At 46.2% G+C, this 25,354-nt stretch overlaps 1 protein-coding gene across 1 annotated transcript in view; it reads right to left on the bottom strand.

Moving 5' to 3' along the window:
* LOC137657885 (actin-related protein 6-like) overlaps positions 1-25,354 on the bottom strand; it is a 134,986-nt gene that overhangs the window by 19,793 nt on the left and 89,839 nt on the right. Inside the window, exons 4-5 of the mRNA XM_068392501.1 lie at positions 20,785-20,977; positions 10,231-10,423 (exon numbers count right to left, since the gene is read on the bottom strand). Of these exons, the coding sequence (XP_068248602.1) occupies positions 10,231-10,423; positions 20,785-20,977 (386 nt within the window). The remainder of the gene's footprint in view (positions 1-10,230; positions 10,424-20,784; positions 20,978-25,354) is intronic.

Below are 25,354 nucleotides of genomic sequence, written 5' to 3'. Positions count from 1 at the left end.
GAAAGGCGCATTCTTCCCACAAATATATGAAGAACTCCGCTATCGCTGGAATAGTGGTATCGAGTGGAGAGATACCCCTTCACGACTTCAACCACAGAAAACTCGCCACTTTGCCTGGTAGACCCCTGTGGATGACTTACGCAGGTGTCCAGACATCCCGTTCGCAACTTGTTGCGACAATCCTCTCTTAGTGAGGAGATGCTGGATAGTCTCCAGGCGTGAGGTCGAAGCGAAGCTACGGCTTTGTGGAAGATGTTGGCATGTGGTTGTCTGAGTAGATTGTGTCGTGGAGGGAGCTCTCTCGGTAACTCTGATAGGAGTTGCGGAAGGCCTGGAAACCATTCTGCTTGATGCCATAGCGTAGCTATAAAGGGTCATTGAAAGATTGACCGATATTCTGGTCTTGTTGAGCAACTTCCTCATCAGACAGAACAGTGGAAAAGCGTACACGTCGTCGCTGTCCCACCGTTGTTGGAAGGCATCTTACCAGAGTGCCTTGGGATCTGGGACTGGGGGTAATACAGCAGGAGCTTGAAGTTCAGCGCTGTAGCGAACCGATCCACAATCGGGTAACCCCACAAAGTCAGGACTTTGTTGGCTACTGAATGATCCAAGGACCACTCGGTACTCATTATCTGAGACGCTCTGCTCCGACTGTCGGCGAGCACATTCCCTTTGTCTGGAATGAAGCGAGCCGATAGAGAAATCGAGTGGACTTCAGTCTATCTCAGTATATCTACTGAGAGATGGGATAGCTGCTTTGAAAAGGTACCTCCTTGGTTGTTGATGTAAGCTACTACTGTGGTGTTGTAGCTCATCACACCACAGAATGATCCGCCAGGCCTTTGTTGGAACTGTTGAAAGGCCAGGAAGACGGCCTTCATCTCAAGCAGATTCATATGGAGGCACTTTTCCGATTCTGACCACAAGCCTGAGGTACTGTGGTACAGAACGTGTACCCCCCCTTCTTTTGTGGTGTCCGAAAACAGCATCCAATCCGTGGGAAGGAAACGAGAAGATCCATTCTTCTTTGTAGGTTCTCACCTGTCACCCACTACTGGCGGTTCGTCTGTTCCGCAGGATCCATAGGGATCATGATGTCCAGGGAATCGCAGTCTTGATTCCACTAGGACCTGAGTCGCCCCTGGAGAAACCTCATCCTGAGGCGACCGTTGAGAACTAGACTAGCCAAGGGTGAAAGGTGACCGAGGAGACGTAACCACGATTGGGTTGGAAGCTCTTCTCGTCTGAGGAAAGGGCTTGTGACTCTTCTCAGCCTTGCTATCCTGTCATCTGATGGAAAGGCCTTATGGAGATTGGTGTCTATAATCATGCCTAGGTGAACCAGTCTTTGATTGGGCAGCAGAGCGGACTTCTCGAGGCTTACCATGACCCTTAGGTCCTGGCAAAGTCCTAGAAGTTTGACTCGGTGTCAAAAAGGGAATGAGTCCGAGTCTACTAGGATCAGGCCGTCATCCAGATAATGGAGGAGACGGAAGCCGATCCTGAGTGCCCACAATGATATTAGGGTAAGCACTCTGGTCAAACCCTGTGGTGCTGTGGAGAGATCGAAACACAGCACCTTGAACTGGTACTCCTTGTTGTCTATGCTGAATCATAAGTACTTCCTTGAAGACGGATGGACTGGGATCAGGAAGTACGCGTCCTTCAGATCCAGTATACACAAGAAGTCTTGCCGTTTACTGCAAGACTGACTGTGTCTGCGGTTTCCATGCTGACTGGAGTTTGCTTTAATCTGGGCCTCTGCCCACAGAGTTCGCCCCCTTGCTGATCCCATGGCAAGGGTGCTAAATGACACCGGATTCGTCCTCAGGGGAGGTAGAGGTGTTGTGAACAGGACGCGATATCCCTGACTGATTACGGAAATCGTCCAGGAAAGGGCCCTGAGTTGCCGCAACCTGTCTGCACAACCTTGTAGGTATCCCGCCACTGGCGGACATGCAGGGGAACTGGCAATCCTAGCGTTTGCAGCCTCGGCTGCTCCTTCTGGGATTCTTCCCTCCCCTGGGGGAGTACTTGCCTTTTTTGTCCTTGACCGGAAAGGGCTTAGACCCCACTGTCTTCGCTGCCGTTGTTTTGGTGGGACGTGGTTGCTGAGGTGCTGGAGGTTTATAGGGCTTGAATGTCAAAGCCCCATATAGGAGGGAGTCTTGGTGACTTCCTACATCGCTCAGCCGCCTGCTTCATGTCCTTAGGCTCAGACAGGTTCGTTCCCATAACGAAAGAATGTCTGAGCCTGTAGATTTTGGTGCTCGGGGACTCCCGTTACTGTCTTGGAGTCCTTTGACTCCCTCCCGGGAGGGATGCAGGACTCCAACCACGACGGAGGCAGGCTCTTCTCCACCCCTATTCGAGAAGACTTTACCGCGCGAGGTGGAGTTTCCCTCAATGGTGTGATTGGGAAACGTCTCACCTCCCGTGACTCTCCTGAGGGCGGGAAAACTTCTTCAGAAGGTGAGGGAAAAAAGTCTGAGGAGGGAGAGTGTCTGCCTCAAACTCTTACGAGGAGACAGCTACGTCCTTGGAGAAGTTACCTCATCCGAAACTCCTCTTTTCCTCATCGGGGGAGTGGATGCAGCCAAGGATTTGTGGCTCAACTCAGAGAGAACAGCTTAAAAGCCTGTGCTACCGCTATGATTAGAGTCCCAAACCAGGCTGCCGGCTGACGGCTGCGCTATCAGACACTCCCTCTGGAGGAGAGGCCGCCTGTAAAAAGATAAGGAAGGCATGTCCCTGGGCCTTTCTGGAACCTTCCCCCCCACCGGCAAGTGCGCTGTTCTGTGCTGGGGGGGGGGGGGGGTATGTAGCGATGGCACCCTTACCGCGCAATGTCCGGCAGCCTCGCGCGGGGGAGGGTATTGGTGATTGCGCTAGGGAGCGCGCTGGCGCTCGCGCAATGGGGAATACCCGGGGGTGGCACGCGAGAGACTGTCGAAGCGCTGATGCGGGCACGCGGGAATACCCTGGCCTCGCGGACAGGAGACAGTTGAAACGCTCGTGTGCGGGCGAGACTTCATACAGTGCGCAGGAATCAGATTGATGAGCAGGATCAGAATGAAGAGCCCGTGTGGACCAGAATATTGGAGCGTGCTGCAGCGCGTAGGAATTTATTGGCACGCGCGGAAGACCATCGGTGCGCACGAGCGTACAAGACTATTGGCGCGCGGGCAGGAGACCATCGGTGCGCACGAGCGTGCAAGACTATTGGCGCGCGGGCAGGAGACCATCGGTACCCACACGCGAAAAAGATCGTCGGCGCTTACGCGCGTAGGAAGATCGTCAGCGCTTGCACGCGAAAGATCGTCGGCGCTTGCGTGCGTAAGAAGATCGTCGGCGAGCGTGCGCGCTTCACGCGGTAGGTTGAAGGGTCAGCTGAGAGGACGATCAGGAACTGGGATGTGTCCTTAAAAAGGGCGGGCATCCCCGATGAGGACCATAGGCAGGTCTGCTTTAGAGGCCAGGGCCAAAGTCCTTCATTGCAGCGCAAGGTTGAGCTGGAAGATCGGTAGGTCAGTTGGCAGGACGATCAACACTGGAAGTTCTGCTTGATCCTCCGAGGCGGGGTTTCTATGAGAGACCTCTCCCGCGAACGAGACAAGTACCCTTCGTAGAAGAGACTTGGAGACACTCGCAGGCTGAAGCATTGGAGAGCGCCTGTGTGCAATCTCAGGAAACTCCAACGATGTGCGCTGATTATCTAAATCATCCAAGAATGTTCACTAATAGTAAGAACCCCTGACCCCCGAAGGGAAGTGTTCCACACAGAGAAGCTGAAAAGTTAAAAATACAATTAGATTTCATTAAAAATAATTGAGACAAATAAACGGAATAGCAACCCAACCCACAACGGGAAAGGAGCTTCCGTAATAGTACGTAGTAGTAGTAAGGGGTGAACGACCTCGAGTAGAGAGAGAGACCGTAGTCAATCTAAACTCCCACATTCCCTTCGCTGAGAGTCCAAGTTCCACGTAGGAAAGAAGGAACAGCGAAGATAATAGATGAATGAAGAAAGTCCAGCGATGACGACTTCCCACGGCGGCTGAGTTAACGGAAAAGACGAAGGAACAACCGAAGGACCAAGAGGGAGAGGCCGTACCCCATGACGTGTAACAGTGGTCGCCTTGCACTACGCAGGTGTCGTTGTCGTACATCACACACACAGCACAAACACTGAAAAAAAACTTACTACATTTCTATAGACAAATATATACATAAACATGAAGAATGTTTATACAGTATATATTTACATGTATGAGATGCCTCGTAGGATTTTTATACAGGAGAGGGGGTTCCCAGCCCCCTCGTCCCGTCCCTTTTAGTCACCTCTTACGACATGCAGGGATAACGTTGGCGCTATTCTAATTGTTTTTATGCTCCCGCGGCCACAGGGGGCATGATGTGCATGATTATTGTAATTCAAGAGGTATTAGTTTGTTGAGTGTAGTTGGAAAAGTGTATGGTAGAGTAATGATTAATAGGATTAAGGATAAAAGAGAATGCAATCTTGGAAGTACAGGGTGGTTTTAAAAGAGGTAGGGGTTGAATCAGATTTTTACAGTTAGGCAGATATGTGAGGTGTAAGTTGCGTTTATGGATCTGGAGAAAGCATATGATAGAGTTGATAGGGAAGCAATGTGGAATGTGATGAGGTTATATGGAGTTGGTGGAAGGTTGTTGCAAGCAGTGAAAAGTTTCTACAAAGGTAGTAAAGCATGTGTTAGAATTGGAAATGAAGTGAGTGATTGGTTTCCGGTGAGAGTGGGGCTGAGACAGGAATGTGTGATGTCGCCGTGGTTGTTTAACTTGTATGTTGATGGAGTGGTGAGAGAGGTGAATGCTCGAGTGCTTGGACGAGGATTAAAACTGGTAGACGAGAATGACCATGAATGGGAGGTAAATCAGTTGTTGTTTGCGGATGATACTGTACTGGTAGCAGACACAGAAGAGAAGCTTGACCGACTAGTGACAGAATTTGGAAGGGTGTGTGAGAGAAGGAAGTTGAGAGTTAATGTGGGTAAGAGTAAGGTTATGAGATGTACGAGAAGGGAAGGTGGTGCAAGGCTGAATGTCATGTTGAATGGAGAGTTACTTGAGGAGGTGGATCAGTTTAAGTACTTGGGGTCTGTAGTTGCAGCAAATGGTGGAGTGGAAGCAGATGTACGTCAGGGAGTGAATGAAGGATGCAAAGTGTTGGGGGCAGTTAAGGGAATAGTAAAAAATAGAGGGTTGGGCATGAATGTAAGGAGAGTTCTATATGAGAAAGTGATTGTACCAACTGTGATGTATGGATTGGAGTTGTGGGGAATGAAAGTGATGGAGAGACAGAAATTGAATGTGTTTGAGATGAAGTGTCTAAGGAGTATGGCTGGTGTATCTCGAGTAGATAGGGTTAGGAACGAAGTGGTGAGGGAGAGAACGGGTGTAAGAAATGAGTTAGCGGCTAGAGTGGATATGAATGTGTTGAGGTGGTTTGGCCATGTTGAGAGAATGGAAAATGGCTGTCTGCTAAAGAAGGTGATGAATGCAAGAGTTGATGGGAGAAGGAGGAAGGCCAAGGTTTGGGTGGATGGATGGTGTGAAGAAAGCTCTGGGTGATAGGAGGATAGATGTGAGAGAGGCAAGAGAGCATGCTAGAAATAGGAATGAATAGCGAGCGATTGTGACGCAGTTCCGGTAGGCCCTGCTGCTTCCTCCGGTGCCTTAGATGACCGCGGAGGTAGCAGCAGTTGGGGATTCAACATTATGAAGCTTCATCTGTGGTGGATAATGTGGGAGGTTGGGCTGTGGCACCCTAGCAGTACCAGCTGAACTCGGTTGAGTCCCTGGTTAGGCTGGAGGAACGTAGAGAGTAGAGGTCCCCTTTTTTGTTTTGTTTCATTTGTTGATGTCGGCTACCCCCCAAAATTGGGGGAAGTGCCTTTGGTATGTATGTATGTAAGTATAAGAAAAAGTAAGTAAAAAGACAAAAAGCATTAATGACTGCCAGAGGCGAGGGAGAGAGCGGACACGTCCGTCTCCCACCCGAGCCGATAGTAAAGTGAGCTCAGCACACAGGTGTGTGAGGGGGGGGGGGGGGGGGGGGGCAAGCTACCCCTTCCTACCCCCCGCTAACTAGCGATGGGGGTAGTAAACCCTCGTTATAATTCTAATGGCTTGTCATTTCAGCTACGCCGAAAGTAATACCCATATTAAATAGTGTGGTTTGTATTTCAGTTACGGAACATATTATTTTTCTTTGTTTCCTTTCCTCACTGGGCTATTTTCCCTGTTGGAGCCCCTGGACTTATAGCATCTTGCTTTTCCAACTAGGGTTGTAGCTTAGCATGTAATAATAATAATAATATAAAAAAAAAAAAAAAAAAAAAAAAAAAAAAAAAGACTACAGAGAATGAAGAAAAATTGAGATCCTTAGATGATTCATGTGTTACAGTTCAGAAATACAATCGACAAAGCCATGAAAATTTATAAAAACCTCCTTGCACCGAAGAAAAGGTACTTTATGTTCCTCCCCACATAAAGAAAAAAAGGCTCAGGTACTCCAGGGAAAATAGAAATTTGCTCAACGATGGAGAAGATACTACACCACCAGACAAAGCACCTGCTGTAATAGTCTTCAGAGGAGTTATAAAGCTCTTTGTTGTTGTGCAGTACATTAATCTCATCATCGTCATCTACATTGTCCAATATCGCAAAGCTAGTCATCATCATCATCATCGAGGTTTTAGTATCTACATTGGTGGTTGTTTCAAATTTAATTTTTTCTTTAATAAGAATATGTCTGTAGTAAACTTAACCGAGTTTGAAAATTGTTTAAGAGTGTAAAATGGTTTATAAAAGCTTAAACATATATAAAAAGTATGAACAAAATTAATTTTATATTACTGTACTACATATGTATTTGACTATTATTATTATTACTAACTAAGCTAAAGCTATTTTTAAAAGTAGGATGCTACAAGCCCTAGGGCTCAATAAGAAAAGTAACCCAGTATGGAAAGGAAGCAAGGAAAATATCAGGAGAGGTCTACTGTATCCCCTTCCGTCGAAAAAACCATGCTTAAGTCCGAGCGGTAGCCTTAACGGTTGCTACTGAGAGGAGCTCCTCCCAGCCAGAAAGAAGAGGAACTCTGTGATCCGGTCTGCAGATGATAAGACACAAAAAGAATCTCCTCTATGATATCCATCATAGAGAATAGCCCACTTCCCTGGGAGAGTGAGAGTCATGGAAGTTTCTTCGGGATATTGACAAGGAAGAATAGGGAACCATTCAGCATGAGGGCGTCTGTGAGCCACTCGAATCAACTCAAGTCTCACCATTACCGCACAGGGTAGATTAGCCAACAGACCAAAGTTGAATGGAGACAGTGCGTTACCATGCAAAGGATCCCATAAGTGTTGGAAGGTGACTTTGAACACAGACCAAGGAATAATGAGTGTAAATAACTTTAAATAACTTAAACAGTATTAAAAAACCCTGTTTGTATGAACACTTCTTATTCTAAATTAGCGGTGTGTCACTTTCTGGAGTCGAAAGATTCACAAGTTTTTAATAAGAACTTTGTCGCTGAAATTTTCGTTCCTCCCTAAAGTGGACAATCCCGGATTTGAAAATGAACAAGAGGAAAATTAAAATGTAGTTATAGACAGTTCACCAGTTGGTAAAGGGGGAACAAAGCATAAACTGGGCAACTACAACAATTATTTATCAGAGATTCATGTTAAAATGGCAAAATATGCTATCGAAAACTGTGTGCAACATACAACAAGAAAACTTACAACTGAACTTGGAAGTCCCGTTAATGAATCAACTGTTCGTGACATAATATCCTAGTACACGAGATGGGGATTACATAAACAATTTAAAACTGTGTATGAAATGAAGTGAGCGATTGGTTTCCGGTGAGAGTGGGGCTGAGACAGGAATGTGTGATGTCGCCGTGGTTGTTTAACTTGTATGTTGATGGAGTGGTGAGAGAGGTGAATGCTCGAGTGCTTGAACGAGGATTAAAACTGGTAGACGAGAATGACCATGAATGGGAGGTAAATCAGTTGTTGTTTGCGGATGATACTGTACTGGTAGCAGACACAGAAGAGAAGCTTGACCGACTAGTGACAGAATTTGGAAGGGTGTGTGAGAGAAGGAAGTTGAGAGTTAATGTGGGTAAGAGTAAGGTTATGAGATGTACGAGAAGGGAAGGTGGTGCAAGGTTGAATGTCATGTTGAATGGAGAGTTACTTGAGGAGGTGGATCAGTTTAAGTACTTGGGGTCTGTGGTTGCAGCAAATGGTGGAGTGGAAGCAGATGTACGTCGGAGAGTGAATGAAGGATGCAAAGTGTTGGGGGCAGTTAAGGGAATAGTAAAAAAATAGAGGGTTGGGCATGAATGTAAGGAGAGTTCTATATGAGAAAGTGATTGTACCAACTGTGATGTATGGATCGGAGTTGTGGGGAATGAAAGTGATGGAGAGACAGAAATTGAATGTGTTTGAGATGAAGTGTCTAAGGAGTATGGCTGGTGTATCTCGAGTAGATAGGGTTAGGAACGAAGTGGTGAGGGTGAGAACGGGTGTAAGAAATGAGTTAGCGGCTAGAGTGGATATGAATGTGTTGAGGTGGTTTGGCCATGTTGAGAGAATGGAAAATGGCTGTCTGCTAAAGAAGGTTATGAATGCAAGACTTGATGGGAGAAGTACAAGAGGAAGGCCAAGGTATGGGTGGATGGATGGTGTGAAGAAAGCTCTGGGTGATAGAAGAATAGATGTGAGAGAGGCAAGAGAGCGTGCTAGAAATAGGAATGAATGGCGAGCGATTGTGACGCAGTTCCGGTAGGCCCTGCTGCTTCCTCCGGTGCCTTAGATGACCGCGGAGGTAGCAGCAATAGGGGATTCAGCATTATGAAGCTTCATCTGTGGTGGATAATGTGGGAGGTTGGGCTGTGGCACCCTAGCAGTACCAGCTGAACTCGGCTGAGTCCCTGGTTAGGCTGGAGGAACGTAGAGAGTAGTCCCCTTTTTGTTTTGTTTCTTTGTTGATGTCGGCTACCCCCAAAATTGGGGGAAGTGCCTTTGGTATATGGATGGATATGGATGAACTGTCCAAAAAAAACATCGTGGCAGACCTCTACTACTTGGAAAAGATGATACCAATTTGCTGAATTTCTTGTTGGTAAGTTGGTCAAACTCCCTGAAATATTTGCAGTGGTTTTATTTTCTTGTTAAAACTCTTAACACGAAAATAAAACTGCCACAAAAAATTTTCCGGTTTACTATATAAGAATACTGATATAAATAGCATAAATACAAAAGCCACACGTTGATATGACACCCAGTTCACTTGTGAGCTAAGGATGGAGGGTTTGGGGGAGCCTATAGGTCTATCTGCTGTTTGAGCACTGATCATATGTGTATATCGTCAGTCTCTAGGGCATTGTCCAGCTCGATAGGGAAATATCACTGTCCCTTGCCCCTGTCATTCATGAGCGACCTTTAAACCTTTAAACATGAAAAATTTTGTTGTAAAAGATAAAAGGTTAAGATTTTTATTATACAAAAATACTTCATATGAACGACCAAAAGTTTACCAACCTTTCCTGAGAGAGAGAGAGAGAGAGAGAGAGAGAGAGAGAGAGAGAGAGAGAGAGAGAGAGAGAGAGAGAGACTCTAGCACTTTTAATCTGAGTTAGCAAGGTGTTACTATTATGTATATTTATTGAGCTTTTACATTGTATTTCAGCTTGGTCATGTAGCAGTAAGGTGTGCATGTTATACTCACATACACTAAAAAGGTAAAAAGCATATTAAAAGCTGTCTAAATTTGATTTAACTACAGTTTACAAGCAATTTTATTTTTGTACTGATAACTGATGTGTCTGCGATTTTGTCAACAGAAAAATGGGTCTTTGATGAGACAAAAAGGCTGTTATAATAATACAGGATTGTTTTTTAAACAATCAATATAGTTTCAACAAACTATTACCCTTACTTTGTTGGTAATTATGGTATGCTGGAGATAAAAGACCTCTAGCCTACTGCCAAAATCAAGACTCGAACATTACATGAGGTATATGATGAATTCATGATTTTGAAGGCAAAATAGGGGGGTCGAACATTACACGAAGTCGAACATTACACGAGTATATACGGTACTTTGTTATCTCGTTAAAGAATTCTATATAGGTGATTACCATACTGTTAAAAAATATACATTACCTATAAGAAATGACCTCCTTCAAATGATTTGTAAGTACTTTTCCTCCAATGTCCACTCGTAAAATTGCATCCTTCTGTTTTTTGCCTTGTATATATGGAACAATGTGTGTAAAACTGAATCCAGATTCTACTAATAAACAGCAAAGTTCTCGTGGCCTATCGCGATGATACTTGTGGACAGAGAGGTCACCAGCTGAGAAAAAAAAAAATTGACAAACTTTTAGTTTACGAACATGTATTTGAAACTTGTAATGATGCAATATCTTAAAATCATAATAATTGTACAGTATTTAAATTTTCATGTTAAATTTTTATATTTATTTGTACTGTAGTAATTTCCAAATTAGCTTGAAAAAAATATCTTTCTGTTCCTCAAGCCTAAAGTATGTAAAAATTATCAAAGAGACATATAATTACTGTTATAATAATATAATTATTGCCCCAAGACTTAGTACATAAGACATCTATATAGACTCTTTCCAAGTAAAAGGGCCAGTCAAACCTTTTCATTCATGCAGACTAAAACCGGGTAACAATGCCCTCAACCTTCTGCTACTTGTCCAAAAAGGAGCTTGAGGTTTTAAACCAGCTGTTGTACAGCCACCAAAGGACCAATAGAAAACGTATCGAGTCTCCGGTGGGTCACGTCTTGCAGCAGGTAGTGGGATGTGAACGTGGTCTGTCGTTTCCACACCCCAGCTTGAAGAACCTGCGTCACTCAAAAATTCCTTTTGAAGGCCAGGGACGTAGCTATGCCCCCGACACCATGTGCTCTGGGGCGACGTGCCAGAGGAGGGTCTGGATTCAGTGTAAGGTCAATGACCCTGCAAATCGATGCAGAGATGGTGTTCTTGGTGACTCTCCTCTTAGTCCTTCCTGTGCTGACGAATAGTGCTGACACACGAGGACGGGCTGCGGCTGTTCTCTTGAGGTACAGCCTCAAGCTCCTTACAGGGCATAGTAAGAGATGATCTGGGTCATCTGTTACAGTACGGAGACTAGAAATCCGGAAGGAGTCGAATCGAGGATCTGCTACTCCCGGGTTCTGAGTCCTAGCAATAAACTCAGGGAAAAAGCTGAACGTTACCTCTCCTCATCCCTTTCAATAGGCGATGTCATACGAGAGACCATGAAGTTCGCTGACCTGCTTGGCCGAGGCAAAAGCTAGCAGGAACACCGTCTTCCAACTTGAGTGGCGATCTGATGCCTGGCGTAAGGGTTCATAGGGAGGTCTCTTAAGAGACCTGAGAACTCGAACCCCGACTGGGGGCAGGTAAGTTCATAATGCCGTATGAGTAGAGAAAGTTCTAGCGATGAAGAAATGTCCATTCCTTTCAGTCTGGAGGCAAGGCTCAAGGCTGAGCGATAGCCTTTCACTGCCGAGACTGATAGGAGCATTTCTTCACGCAAATACACGAGGAACTCCGCTATTGCTGGAAGAGTGGCATCGAGTGGAGAGATACCCCCTTCCACGACACCAACCATAAAAGACTTTCCACTTTGCCTGGTAGACTGCTGCTGATGACTTCCGCAGATGTCCAGACATCCTGATTGCAACTTGTAGCGAAAATCCTCTCTCAGAGAGGAGATGCTGGATAGTCTCCAGGCGTGAAGTCGTAGTGAACCTACGGTTTTGTGGAAGATGTTGGCGTGTGGTTGTTTGAGTAGACTGTGTCGTAACGGGAGTTCTCTTGGAGGCTCCGTTAGGAGTTGTAGAAGGTTCGGGAACCATTCTGCGTGATGCCATAGCAGAGCTATGAGGGTCATTGAAAGATTGCCTGATGTTCTGGTCTGTTGAGTACCCTCCTCATCAGACAGAATGGGGGGAAAGGTGTAAACGTCGATGTTGTCCCACCGTTGTTGGAAAGCATCTTGCCAGAGAGCCTTGGGGTCTGGGACTGGGGAACAGTACAGCGGGAGCCTGAATTTCAGGACCGTTGCGAAGAGGTCAAAAGTCGGAGAACCCCACAAAGTCAGGACTTTGTTGGCTACTAGATGATCCAAAGACCATTCGGTACTCACTATCTGAGATGCTCTGCTCAGGTTGTCGGCTAGCACATTCCTTTTGCCAGGAATGAAGCGTGCCAATAGTGGTATTGAGTGAATTTCGGCCCATCTCGGTATCTACTGCTAGATGGGATAGTTGCTGCGAAAAGGTACCTCCTTGAGTGTTGATGTAGGCCACTACTGTGGTGTTGTCGGTCATCACCACCACAGAGTGACTTGCCAGGTATTGTTGGAACTGTTGAAGGGCTAGAAAAATGGCCTTCATCTCTAGGGGATTTATGTGGAGGTACTTTTCTGACTCTGACCACAGGCCTGAGGACGTGTGGTGCAGCACGTGGGCTCCCCACCCTTTTTTTTTTGAAGCGTCTGAAAACAGCACCAAATCCGGGGGGAGGACGAGAAGATCCACTCCCTTTCGTAGATTCTCGTCTGCTACCCACCACTGGAGGTCCGTCAGTTCCGCAGGTCCTATGCGGATCTGGGTGTCCGTGGAGTCGTAGGCTTGATTCCACCGGGACTTGAGTCGCCACTGGAGGGATCTCATCCTGAGGCGACCATTGGGAACTAGACGGGCCAGCGATGAAAGGTGACCGAGGAGACGTAGCCACAATTGGGCTGGAAGTTCTTCTTGTCTGAGAAAAGGTCTTGCGACCTTCCTCAGCCTTGCTATCCTGTCGTCTGATGGGAAGGCTTTGCGGAGAGTGGTGTCTCTAATCATGCCTAAGTATACCAGTCTTTGAGTGGGTAGCAGGGATGACTTCTCGAGATTTACCATAATCCCCAGATCTTGGCAAAGTCTCAGAAGTTTGTCTCAGTGTTGAAGAAGGGTTGGCACCGAGTCTACTATGATTAGCCAGTCATCCAGATAACAGAAGAGACGGATGCCATCCTGTGTGCCCAAGATGATACTAGGGTGAACACTCTGGTGAAGACTTGTGGTGCTGTGGAAAGACCAAAGCAAAGCACCTTGACCTTGTATTTTCTGTTGTCCAGGCTGAATCTTAAGTACTTCCTTGAAGATGGATGGACTGGGATCTGGAAGTACGCGTCCTTTAGATCCAGTGTGCACATGAAGTCTTGCGGTCTTACTGCTAGTCTGACCGTGTCTGCCGTCTCAATGCTGAACGGAGTTTGTTTGACAAACTTGTTCAGAGCTGAGAGGTCGATGACTGGTCTCCAGCCCCCAGACGCCTTCTTTACAAGAAAGAGTCGACCGAAAAAGCCTGGGGATCCGTCGAGGACCTCTTGGAGAGCGCTCTTCTTCAACAGGGTCTGGACTTCTGCCCGAAGGGCTTGCCCCTTTGCCGATCCCATGGCAAGGGAGTTCAATGACACTGGATTCATCGTCAGGGGAGGTAGAGATGTTATTAACGGGACACGATATCCTAGACTGATCACGGAGATTGTCCAGGAATCGGCCCCGAGTTGCTCCCACCTGTTTGCACAACTTTGTGGGCATCCCTCCACTGGTGGAAATGCAGGGGGACTGCCTATCCTAGGGTTTGCGGCCTCGGCTGCTCCCTCTAGGATTTTCGCCTCCTCTGGAGGACTTTTTACCTTTCATTTCTTTGACAGGAAAGGGCTTAGACACTATCATCTTCGCTGCAGTTGTCGTCATAATGGTCTTGGCTGGACGGGACTGCTGTGGTGCTGGAGGCTTGTAGAGCTTAGATGTTAAATCCCTATGGAGGAGGAAGTTTTGATGTGACTTCCTCCACCTCTCAGCAGCATGTTCCACATCCTTAGACTCGAATAGAACAGACCCCTCTATGGAGGAATGTCAGAGCTTATTGCTCTCGGCCCTAGGGACCTTCTGGTGGAATCTCTCAGCTACTGCATCCTGACGTTTCAGGATGGTATTTGCCCAGAAGTTCAAGACTTAGTGGGCCAGAAACACGATCGTGCGAGTGCCTAAGAGCAAGAAGGTTTCCATAGCTTTCCTGCTACGTTCCTTGGAGGAATCCTCAGAACGTATCAGGATACCTAAGGTTCCCAACCAGATATCGAGCCACAAGTAGCTTGCACAGCACACTTCGCGACCTCCTGGTTGAGGATCTCGGCTGCCGAGAACGAGACCTGCCGGTTGGAGAGTCTCTCAAGAGGGACTCCCCTGGCTAGCTCTTCCAGCGAGTGGTTAAGTGGAAGAGTTAAACAAGGCTCCTCCAGGATCTCAAAGTACCTCCTCTGCTGTACACCAGGAGGCGGGAGGAGCTTGTTGGTGGTACTGGAACGGTTGGAGGAGGACATCTCGGAGAGCTGCTGGGCGATCTTGTCCCTGGTACTCTTCACCCCTTGAGACCAGGGCAGGGCTGCACTGGTCTTAGAGGGCTTTTGAGTACCAAAGACATGGGCTAGGACCGTGTCTTTGCCCTCTCGAGAAAGGATCTCTGAGTCGGAAAACCCATTGAGAGCCCTCATCAGAGTCAGAACCTACCAAAACGTGTGTTCTGACTCCTGCTAGTCTCCTCCTGTTGTAGGCTCTTCTTGGGGAAAATCACGGACATTCCCTGAGTGGCTGGCTGGATCCATCCTAGCCCTAGTGGAGGACTAAGGCAATGTTTTGGGGTCTTTGGGTTCCTTCCGGGGAAGGATTAAGACTCCAACATTGATGAGGGTGGCATATTCCTTCTAATCCCGGACTGTGTAGAACTCTCGGCTTGAAGAGAGGTTTCCTCCATTGGTGCGGTGGAGGAAAATCTCTCTTCGCGTGATTCCTTTGGTCACGGGAGATCTTCGTCTGAAAGGGAAGGAGAGTTAGTCCGTGGAATAGGAGGAACCTACCTTGAAGGTCTGCGTGGAGTCAGTTTTGCCCTCGGGGAAGTGACCGCGTCCAGAACTCCTCTTTTCCTCTTCAGCGGGGTAGAGGAAGCCATGGTTCCGTGTCCTAGATCAGAGAGGACAGGCTTGAAAGCTTAAGTTACGGCTCTGAACAGGGTACTGAACCAGGCCTGTTGGCTGACAGACGCACTGTCAGACATATCCCCAGAAGGGAAAGGGATTGAAGGATCCCTGGAAGGAGTCACTGGAATAGGTGGGTTCGCCTTTGGTAGCTTTGGGATCCTGAACCCCTCTGGAAGTTTCCCTTCTCCCACAATGCACGGTGGTATGCGATTGAGGGGAGGGGAAAGAGGCGATGGCGACCTTGCCGGATGTCGTTCCTTGTGATGCGCAGGCTCACGGGAGGGAGAATATTGACACTCGCACGAGGGAGAATAATGGCGCTCATGCGAGGGAGAATATTGGTGCTCGCGCGCAGGCACACAGGAGAATTACGATGTGCGCGTGGGTGAGCAGGAGAATCATGATATACGCGCTGGCGCGCGTGAGTGTTTTCGTGCGCGTCTGCCAAAGATTTAGGGCATGTGCGCAGGAGAATGTCCCATAGCGCGCGGGCGCTGTAGATTCATGACGAGCGCGCGGGAGCGCAGGAGAATGTTGCCGCACATCCTTAGGAGATGGATGACGTGCGTGCGCGTATCTTTATGAGTGCGCACAGGTGAGCGCTGGCGAGTTGGTAAGGGATGGAGCGTGGGTGAGGGCAGCATAGCTGTCTCATCTATAAACTTGCGTGCAGGAGAAAGTTGGCGTGCAGGTTTTACCTGGCGCGTAGGATGACGTGCAATATGGCACTCAGGAGAGCGTGATGTAGGGCGCGCATGTTGCCGTGCAGGAGAGCGCTGGCACGCAGGAGAGCACTGTTGCGCAGGAGAACGTTGGCGGGCAGGTGAGTGTTGGCGTTCAGGTGGGCGCTGGCGCGTAGGAGATCATTGGCGTGTAGGCGCATGGTGCGTCGGTGCAGGAGAGCCCTAGCGCGCAGGAGATCGTTGCCGCATGTGAACATGTGGGTGCGTATGGCGCGTAGTGGAGCTCTGCTCCTGTAGGCGTGTAGGCGCGTAAGCGCTTTAGGTTGATGCCCTGTGTTAGGGCGAGCAAGAAGAGTGGCGTGCTGTAGTGATGGGGCCTGACGAGCTACTAATGAGCGCGGGTCAGGTTGCGTGGGCGCGCAATAGCGCGTTCAGGTGGAGTCTTGTTAGGCTCATGCAGGAACGGCGATGGCAGGTCGGCAGGTCTGTCGGGTGGAAGGTCGACGCGTCCTTTAAAAGGACGACCTTCCACCGAAGAAGATCGAGAACGATCTGCAGAGAGGTCCAGGACCGATGCAGGTGCAGTGATGGAAGATCGGTCTAGAGGCTCCTCTGCGGGGGACTGTATAGACGACGTTGAACCAAAGAGGCGCCTCCTCACCGCAGGTGAAGGAAGGCGTCTATGGCGAAGAGGAAGGCGAGCCTTCCGACGGATGCGCCCTCTATGGGCCGTTGGATCAGCAAGCTGACCTTCAGCAGTCCTCCGAAGAGGAGTCTCTGTAAGTGAACTCCCCCGAGGGGAAGAAACACTAGCAGGAGAGACTGATGTTGAATGAATGATTTAAAGTTTTCAGGAACTTAGTCTCCCCCTCATAGGATGATCAGGAATGGGGGAAACTAACCCATCAGCTACCGTAGAGTTTGGAGTGGCAGAGGAGATGGGTGAAGCCGCATGGGATAACTCTGACACCACAACATCAACAAGAATCAGGGGATCTACCTCTGACGGTGACGACGATTGCAACACCCAGGCGGATATAATCAAGCAAAACCTCCTTGGAGGAGGAGCCCGTGAGCCCCAAGGAGGACCAAATCTGAAAGAGGGAAGTTAGTGACATGGCCTTCCCCGGGGGGGAGGTGGAGCTGCTTCGCTAGTGGAAGCAACGTCATCTCTCGAGAACCAAGGTTGGTTAGAAATAAATTGGTTTACGCTACTACTTGACGGTCTCTCGAAAGAGACCAATTGAGTAGGAGATTCGCAGGAGGTTTGGGCGACGGAAGAAGAAGCCTTGGGTTTTTCTTCCTTCGAAACAACATTCGAAGGAGAAACATCCCGTTTGGACTTCTTCCGCTCCCCCGAAAACCTCTCCCACTGGGAGGTAGACCACTCCCTACACTCACTACACCTGTTGACACTATCACACCGTTGGCACCTACAAGAAAGACAAAGGGCATGAGGATCGGTCTCGACCGTCGACATAAACGTTCCACAGGGGCGGTCGGGAAGACCAGGGCAGGTGCGCATGGTCGCAGAGGCCAACTTCACGTACACAGTAATCTAGAAAAAGAAAGAACAAAAAGCGTTAATGGCTGCCAATATAACGGCGAGGATGAGAGCAGACACGTCCGACCACCATCCGAGCCGAAAGCGAAGTGAGCTCAATCACAGGTGTGTGAGGGGGAGCAGTTCGACGACCATCTGAGCCGAAAGCAAAGTGAGCTCAATCACAGGTGTGTGAGGGAGAGCAGTAGCAAGCTACCCTCCATACCCCCGCTAACTAGCGGTGTGGGTAGTAAACCCTCGTTAAAAATCAATGGCTCTTCATTTTAGCTACACGGAAATGAATACCCCTATTAAATAGCATGGTTTGTATTCCAGTTACGGAACAAAGGTATAAGTTAATTTCATATTGAAAATGGTGCTTTAAAGAACACATTTTGTTGTTTGCCCTCAGGGCAATTATTTAAAGTATCCAGTTGTCTTAATCTGGAATCATGTTACATTGTGAAAGGATGAGATAAGAGGGGGGTCGCTCTATCTTTCAATGGAAAATCCATAATATTGAAAAATTGGGAAAGCCCTGTTAAGTGATTTGATCAACTTTTGGAAAACTAACACCTGTCCTGCCTGGCTACAGGTATAACTGGGGTTCAGAGCTCCAGCTTGCAGAGCCATGATGTAAGGTCACAGCCCTAGCCTTGTATTTCAACCCTGAGGACCAGTCAGGTGCTGTCCACCACCCCTAAGAGAGATGCTGTCAAAAGGAGCCCTTTCCTTATAACAATAGCATACTGGACATCTTTGACTTCTTCCGCTACTAATAATTCTTAGAAGAAATGTGTACAGAGTTGGAAATCGAAAAGAATGACAAGAAAGAGGAGTCAGAAGAGAAAGAAAGACACTTTCTTTCTCTTTTCAACTCTTACCTCAAGCTCTGCAAACAGAGGTGTCGAAGTTTGAGACTAAAGATGACGATGCTCCACCAAAGGGAGAAACTACAGGGATTGCTCAAATAATAACCACCACATAGGGATACACTGTCACAGGGGAGGGGTAGGCATGGCCGCAAGGGTTGAGGTAAAGGCACAGGGGGAGGGGGGAGTCATATAAGTAGTAGGTCGGCCAGGGCACCAGCCACCTGTTGAGATACTATCACTAGAGTGTTATGGTGTTCTCTGACTGACCAGACAGTACTTCATTGGATCCTTCTCTCTGGTTACGGTTCACTTTCCCTTTGCCTACACATACACCGAATAGTCTGGCCTATTCTTCACAGATTCTCCTCTGTCCTCATACACCTGACAACACTGAGATTACTATACAATTCTTCTCTACCAAAGAGGTTAACTACTGCACTGTAATTGTTCAAAGGCTACTTTCTTCTTGGTAAGGGTAGAAGAGACTCTTCAACTATGGTAAGCACCTCTTCTAGGAGAAGGACACTCCAAAATCAAACTGTTGTTCTCTAGTCTTGGGTAGGGCCATAGCCTCTGTACCATGGTCTTCCACTGTCTTGGGTTAGAGTTCTCTTGCTTGAGGGTACACTTGGGCACACTATCGTATCTAATTTCTCTTCTTATTTTGTTAAAGTTTTTATAGTTTATATAGGAAATATTTATTTTACATGATGTTGCTGTTCTTAAAATTTTCTATTTTTCCATATTTCCTTTCCTCACAGGACTATTTTTCCCTGTTGGCCCTTCGGCTTATAGCATTGTGCTTTTCCAACTAGGGTTGTAGCTTAGCAAATAATAATTATAATAATAGGGTGACTGGGTAAGGGAAGATGCACCAGGAACTACTAGGGCAACACCTCTTTTCAGCCCTGGGGATGCCCCACATCCAAGAAGGGGGGATCCACTGCAGACATCACAGAAGTCACAGACACCAGGGTTATACTAACCATGCCCTTCACCTGTGGCATCATCAAGGACGAAACTGGCACTGGGGAGCCTACGTGAAAGACCTAAGGAAGCCCATTCCTTCCTTTGGTCAAACTTGTCGTCAGTGGTACGCACAAACGGAGAAGTGTCCAACCTCTGATAGGGTGTGGCAAACACTAGGGGAACCCTACCAGAACCTGAAAAGCCTGTTGACATATCTCCGGGAGCTTCTTGTTCCTAACGCATATTCCCTGGTGAACGAGCTAGGAGTAACATACTCAAGAGCGGAAGGAAGAAGCAAAGCTCTATTTCTCCCTCTTAAAGTATATGCCTGACTGCATAAAAGTCCATGATTTACACTCAACACACAGGGATGATTACCAACAGTCATGCCCCTAGGAAGAAGAACAGGGACAGTGTGGATCTACAGCAGGTTTAATAAAACCGGATGTAAAGTTCTTTCTCGTACATAAGAGTATCTTGCATCACTAACATAGCAATCAACAGCCAACATTAATTTCCTGAAAGAAAAAATTAAGTTTGATGCTCTGTAGGTAGCAGGTTGGCCAGGGCACCAGCCACCCGATGAGATACTACTGCCAGAGAGTTATGGAGTCCTTTGACTGGCCAGACAGTACTACACTGGATCCTCCTCTCTAGTTACGGTTTATTTTCCCTTTCCCTGAGATTACCAAACAATTCTTCTTCAACCAGGGGCTTAACTACTGCACTGTAATTGTTCAGTGGTCTCTTTCCTCTTGGTAAGGGTAGAAGAGACTCTTTAGCTATGGTAAGCATCTCTTCTAGGAAGGACACTCCTAAATCAAACCATTTTTCTCTAGTCTTGGGTAGTGCTATAACCTCTGTGCCATGGTCTTCCACTGTCTTGAGTTAGAGGTCTCTTGCTTGAGGGTAAACTCGGGCACACTTTTCTATCTTATGTGCCTTGCTTTTGGCATTCATAAGCAACCTTTAAACCTTAAGAATTTCTGACAGGTGGAGGACAGGGCTTCTTGCCCTTGCTCTCACCTGTTGCTTAACTGATTTGTTAAACAATTCAACAGCAGTCCAACTAGTGCTGAAAATATATTCTCTACTTGAAAGACAATGGTTTGTATTTCAGAGGGGAACAAAAATGGCTTCTGGTGATAAACAAACACCTAAGTGGCATTGCTATCTTCCAAATTAGTGTCTAGTTGGGTAATAAGGCATTTTCTAGCAGACAAATATATATAAAACTGTAATATACAGGAAAAAAGATGGATATCACTGGTAAGCAAATACTTAGGAGTTGCTTTCTTGCCATGGAGTATTAGTGCAACTCAGTGGAGATGTGTTATCTTCTAGCAGATGATAGCATTAGATGTTCAATGATGGGTTTCTAGAAAGCCCGGAACACATGGCTCTCCATTATACACACTTGAGTCCACACTTTCATGTTGATACAATAGTTCAAGGGTAGAGGGAGATGATATTTCTTTGGTATATTATGTTATATTGCATTACCTGTTCTAGCAGAATAATTAAATCCTTGGGAATCACATTTCTTAACCAAAAAATGCTATTAGGCTATACTTACCATTAATTCTTAGTAATGCATCAACATCATATTCCTCAAAGAAGATTTCACTAAGTCCTTCTTGAATGCTTGTGAAATTAAAGTAGGGTTCTGTAATAATCATCGTTGTGTTCGAGTGGTTAACGTTGAACACGTCTTTTCCAAACATGTAATCCCAGACAGTTTTTTGTATATCCCAGTTGACTAAATATCCCTGTAAAAAGTAAAGCCAAACATAAAAAAAAATATTCTTGCATAAGCACTATAACCAGTAATCTACTGTTTTTTAAATACTATAACTAAAAAATCTCAATACAGATGAAACAAAAATCCAACAATAGCAATTTTAACCACACATCTGGCATCACAAAGTTATTTATCTAATAAGTAGCTTATTTTATTCTGTTACAGTAATGCATAAAAGACCAAATAATTTTATGTTTCTTAGATACAAGAACCTATTCAAAATAGAGAGGCACTCAGTAGAGAGCATGCCTTGGCTACACTGGGTAATCTTATTTTGCTCTTAGCACCACTGCATACTTATATTTTGATGTATTTTCTTCAAAATCTAATGGCTTTGTCCTTGGATCATACCCGTAAACACCAAGTCTCATTGAAATTGGTTCCGTAGTTTTTGCGTAATGCCGTTCACAGAAAAATTACCATTGTGATTACAGTATTCTAAAAAGAGTGCTGCGTACTTGTGCTTTGATGTTCTTTATCCAAAATGTTACAGATTCATCCTTGGGTCATACCCTACATGACTACCATTTCTGGTTAAAATCAGTACAATAGTTTTGTAAAATTGCTCACAATCAAATAAATATACAAGCAATCTTAACTTTTCTCTTAACTTCACTGCATACTTGTACCTAAATGTATTTTCATCAGATTCTAATGGATTTGTCCTTGGGTCATACCCAACATGTCCACATAGTTTTGTTGAAGTTGGTTCAGTAGCTTTTGCATAACATTGTTCACATACAGAAAACAAGCAGTCTTATTCTTATCCTAACTCCACTGCGTACTTGTACAGTATCTCAATGTACAGTATTTTCTTCAAAACTTTTTCATTTAACCTCAGGAAAGCAGGAATGAGGAAGATCAGGTTTCTCATTACTCTGCTTACTGTCAAACACATCAGCCAAAAGGGTTGCCTTTTCCTTTAGACAGTGAGTGGCAGAGCCATCTAGTTTAAGTAAAGGAAGAATTGTTATATCTACACCAAAGAGTAGCCCACCAGAAAGGGTTTTTTGATGGTTAAGGGGACCGTCCGCCATGGGGTATTGACATAACAACTTTCAGAAATCGAAAATCGTTTTATTGCTTCTATGTATGCGTAAACATGTCATACATACTCCCTAGAAGTTTCAGCCAATTATTTTTACAAATAACGAAGATATAGAGGTTTTTAAATGATGACGTCACCCTTACTGTGTCGTCTGCATGACTGAGTTTGACAAAATCGTCTTTGTGTGTTAATATGTTATTTTCCTTAGTAAAATAAATTTTTGAATATACTTACCCGATGATCATATAGCTGCAACTCTGTTGCTCGACAGAAAAAACCTACGGGCGGAATACGCCAGCGATCGCTATACAGGTGGGGGTGTACATCAACAGCGCCATCTGTCAAAGGTACTCAAGTACTCGATGTCAACAGAGAACCAATTTTCTCCTCTGTCCACTGGGTCTCTATTGGGGAGGAAGGGTGGGTCCTTTAATTTATGATCATCGGGTAAGTATATTCAAAAATTTATTTTACTAAGGAAAATAACATTTTTCAATATTAAACTTACCCGATGATCATATAGCTGATTCACACCCAGGGGGGTGGGTAGAGACCAGCATTACACGTTGATATTATTATGAGCTAAGTATTCCGTATTTCATTTTAGCAGTTATTCAAAATAACAAGCATAAAATAAATAAGTACCTGGTAAGGAAGACGACTTGAACAATTACTCTGCCTTTTTAAGTACGTCTTCCTTACTGAGCCTCGCGATCCTCATAGGATGCTGAGCGACTCCTAGGAGCTGAAGTATGAAGGGTTGCAACCCATACTAAAGGTCCTCATCAAAACCTCTAATCTAGGCGCTTCTCAAGAAATGATTTTGACCAACCGCCAAATCAAGTAGGATGCGAAAGGCTTCTTAGCCTTCCGGACAACCCAAAAATATTTCAAGAGAAAGATTAAAAAGGTTCTGGAATTAGGGAATTGTAGTGGTGGAGCCCCCACCACTACTGCACTCGCTGCTACGAATGGTCCCAGAGTGTAGCAGTTCTCGTAAAGAGACTGGACATTCTTAAGATAAAAGACGCGAACACTGATTTGCTTTTCCAATAGGTTGCGTCGAATATACTTTGCAGAGATCTATTTTGTTCAAAGGCCACGGAAGTTGTGACAGCTCTAACTTCGTGTGTCCTTACCTTCAGCCAAGCTTGGTCTTCCTCATTCAGAAGGGAATGAGCTTCTCGTATTAACAGTCTGATAAAATAGGATAAAGAATTCTCTGACATAGGCAAAGATGGATTCTTAACTGAACACCATAAAGCTTCAGACGGGCCTCGTAAAGGTTTTTAAAATAGAACTTAAGAGCTATTACAGGACATAATACTCTTTCTAGTTCATTTCCAACCATACGATAAGTTTGGAATATCGAACGATATTGGTCAAGGCCGAGAAGGCAGCTCGTGTTTGGCTAGAAAACCAAGTTGTAGAACATGTAGCCGTTTCGAATGAGAATCCGATGTTCCTGCTGAAGGCATGAATCTCACTGACTCTTTTAGCTGTGGTTAAGCATATCAGGAAAAGAGTCTTAAAGGTGAGATCTTTCAGGGAGGCTGATTGAAGTGGTTCGAACCTGTCTGACATAAGGAATCTTAGAACCACGTCTAAATTCCAACCAGGTGTAACCAAACGACGCTCCTTCGTGGTCTCAAAAGACTTAAGGAGGTCCTGTAGATCTTTATTGTTGGAAAGATCTAAGCCTCTGTGACGGAAGACTGATGCCAACATGCTTCTGTAACCCTTGATAGTGGGAGCTGAAAGAGATCGTTCTTTCCTCAGATATAAGAGGAAGTCAGCTATTTGAGTTACAGAGGTACTGGTCAAGGATACGGATACTGACTTGCACCAGTTTCGGAAGATTTCCCACTTCGATTGGTAGACTCTAAGGGTGGATGTTCTCCTTGCTCTAGCAATCGCTCTGGTTGCCTCCTTCGAAAAATCTCTAGTTCTCGAGAGTCTTTCGATATTCTGAAGGCAGTCAGACGAAGAGCGTGGAGGCCTTGGAGTACCTTCTTTACGCGTGGCAGACGTAGCAGGTCCACCCTTAGGGGAAGTGTTCTGGGAACGTCTACTAGCCATTGAAGTACCTCGGTGAGTTATTCTCTCGCGGGCCAGAGGGAAGCAACTAGCGTCAACTTTGTCCCTTCGTGAGAGGCGAACTTCTGCAGTACCTTGTTGACAAACTAGAACGGAGGGAATGCATATAGATCTAGATGTGACCAATCTAGTAGAAAGGCATCTATATGAACTACTGCTGGGTCCGGGATAGGTGAGCAAAGTATTGGGAGCCTCTAGGTCATCGAGGTTGCGAAGAGATCTATGGTTGGCTGGCCCCAGGTGGCCCAAAGTCTCTTGCATACATCCTTGTGGAGGGTCCAATATGTTGGAATTATTTGTCCCTTCCTACTGAGACAATCTGCTATGACATTCAAGTTGCCTTGGATGAACCTCGTTACTAGTGCAAAGTCTAGACCTGTTGAACAGGAGAGGAGGTCTCTTGCGAACTCGTACCATGTCAGAGAGTAGGTCCCTCCTTGCTTGGAGATGTACGTCAAAGCAGGGTGTTGACCGTGTTCACCTCCACCACTTTGCCTTGAAGGAGAGACCTGAAGCTTTTCCAGGTCAGACGTACTGCCAGTAGCTTCTTGCAGTTGAAATGCATTGTCCTTTGACTCGAGTTCCATAATCCCGAGCATTCCCTACCGCCTAATGTCGCACCCCAGCCTACGTCCGATGCATACGAGAAGAGAACGTCGTTGGGAGTCTGAACAGTCAGGGGAAGACCCTTTCAAAGGTTGATAAAGTCCTTTCACCAAGTCAGACCAGACTTTATCTTTCCGGAAACCGGGATCGAGACCGCTTCTAGCGTCTAGTCCTTTTCCAGTGAAAAGCTAGATGATACAGAAGAGGACGGAGGTGTAGTCTTCCAAGTGACACAAATTGAACCACGGATGACAGTGTCCTAACCAGACTCATCCACAGCCTGACAGGGCAGTGTTCCTTCTTCAGCATCTTCTGGATGGATAGCAGTGCTGGGAGTTGATCGTCTTGTTCAGCAATGTCTTCATCAGAGGGTTCCTCATCCGAAACTGATGAGGAAACGGCAACAGAGTGGGCAACATCTGACTCGCTGAATCCGGTCGCACTGGTGGATGCGTGACGGAGCCGGACACAAGATCATGGTACTGCTGCACAGTCTGTGAACTGTCAACCATGGGGACGCGAGGAAGTACAGCGTCAACCCGAAACTGTGTAGACTGTCTGGGTTGTGCAGTCAACCCCCTACAGGGTTGCTGA

Source organism: Palaemon carinicauda, chromosome 1, assembly GCF_036898095.1.
Source record: "Palaemon carinicauda isolate YSFRI2023 chromosome 1, ASM3689809v2, whole genome shotgun sequence".
Taxonomy (NCBI): Eukaryota; Metazoa; Arthropoda; class Malacostraca; order Decapoda; family Palaemonidae; genus Palaemon; species Palaemon carinicauda.
This window is presented reverse-complemented; position numbering and strand designations above follow the sequence as displayed.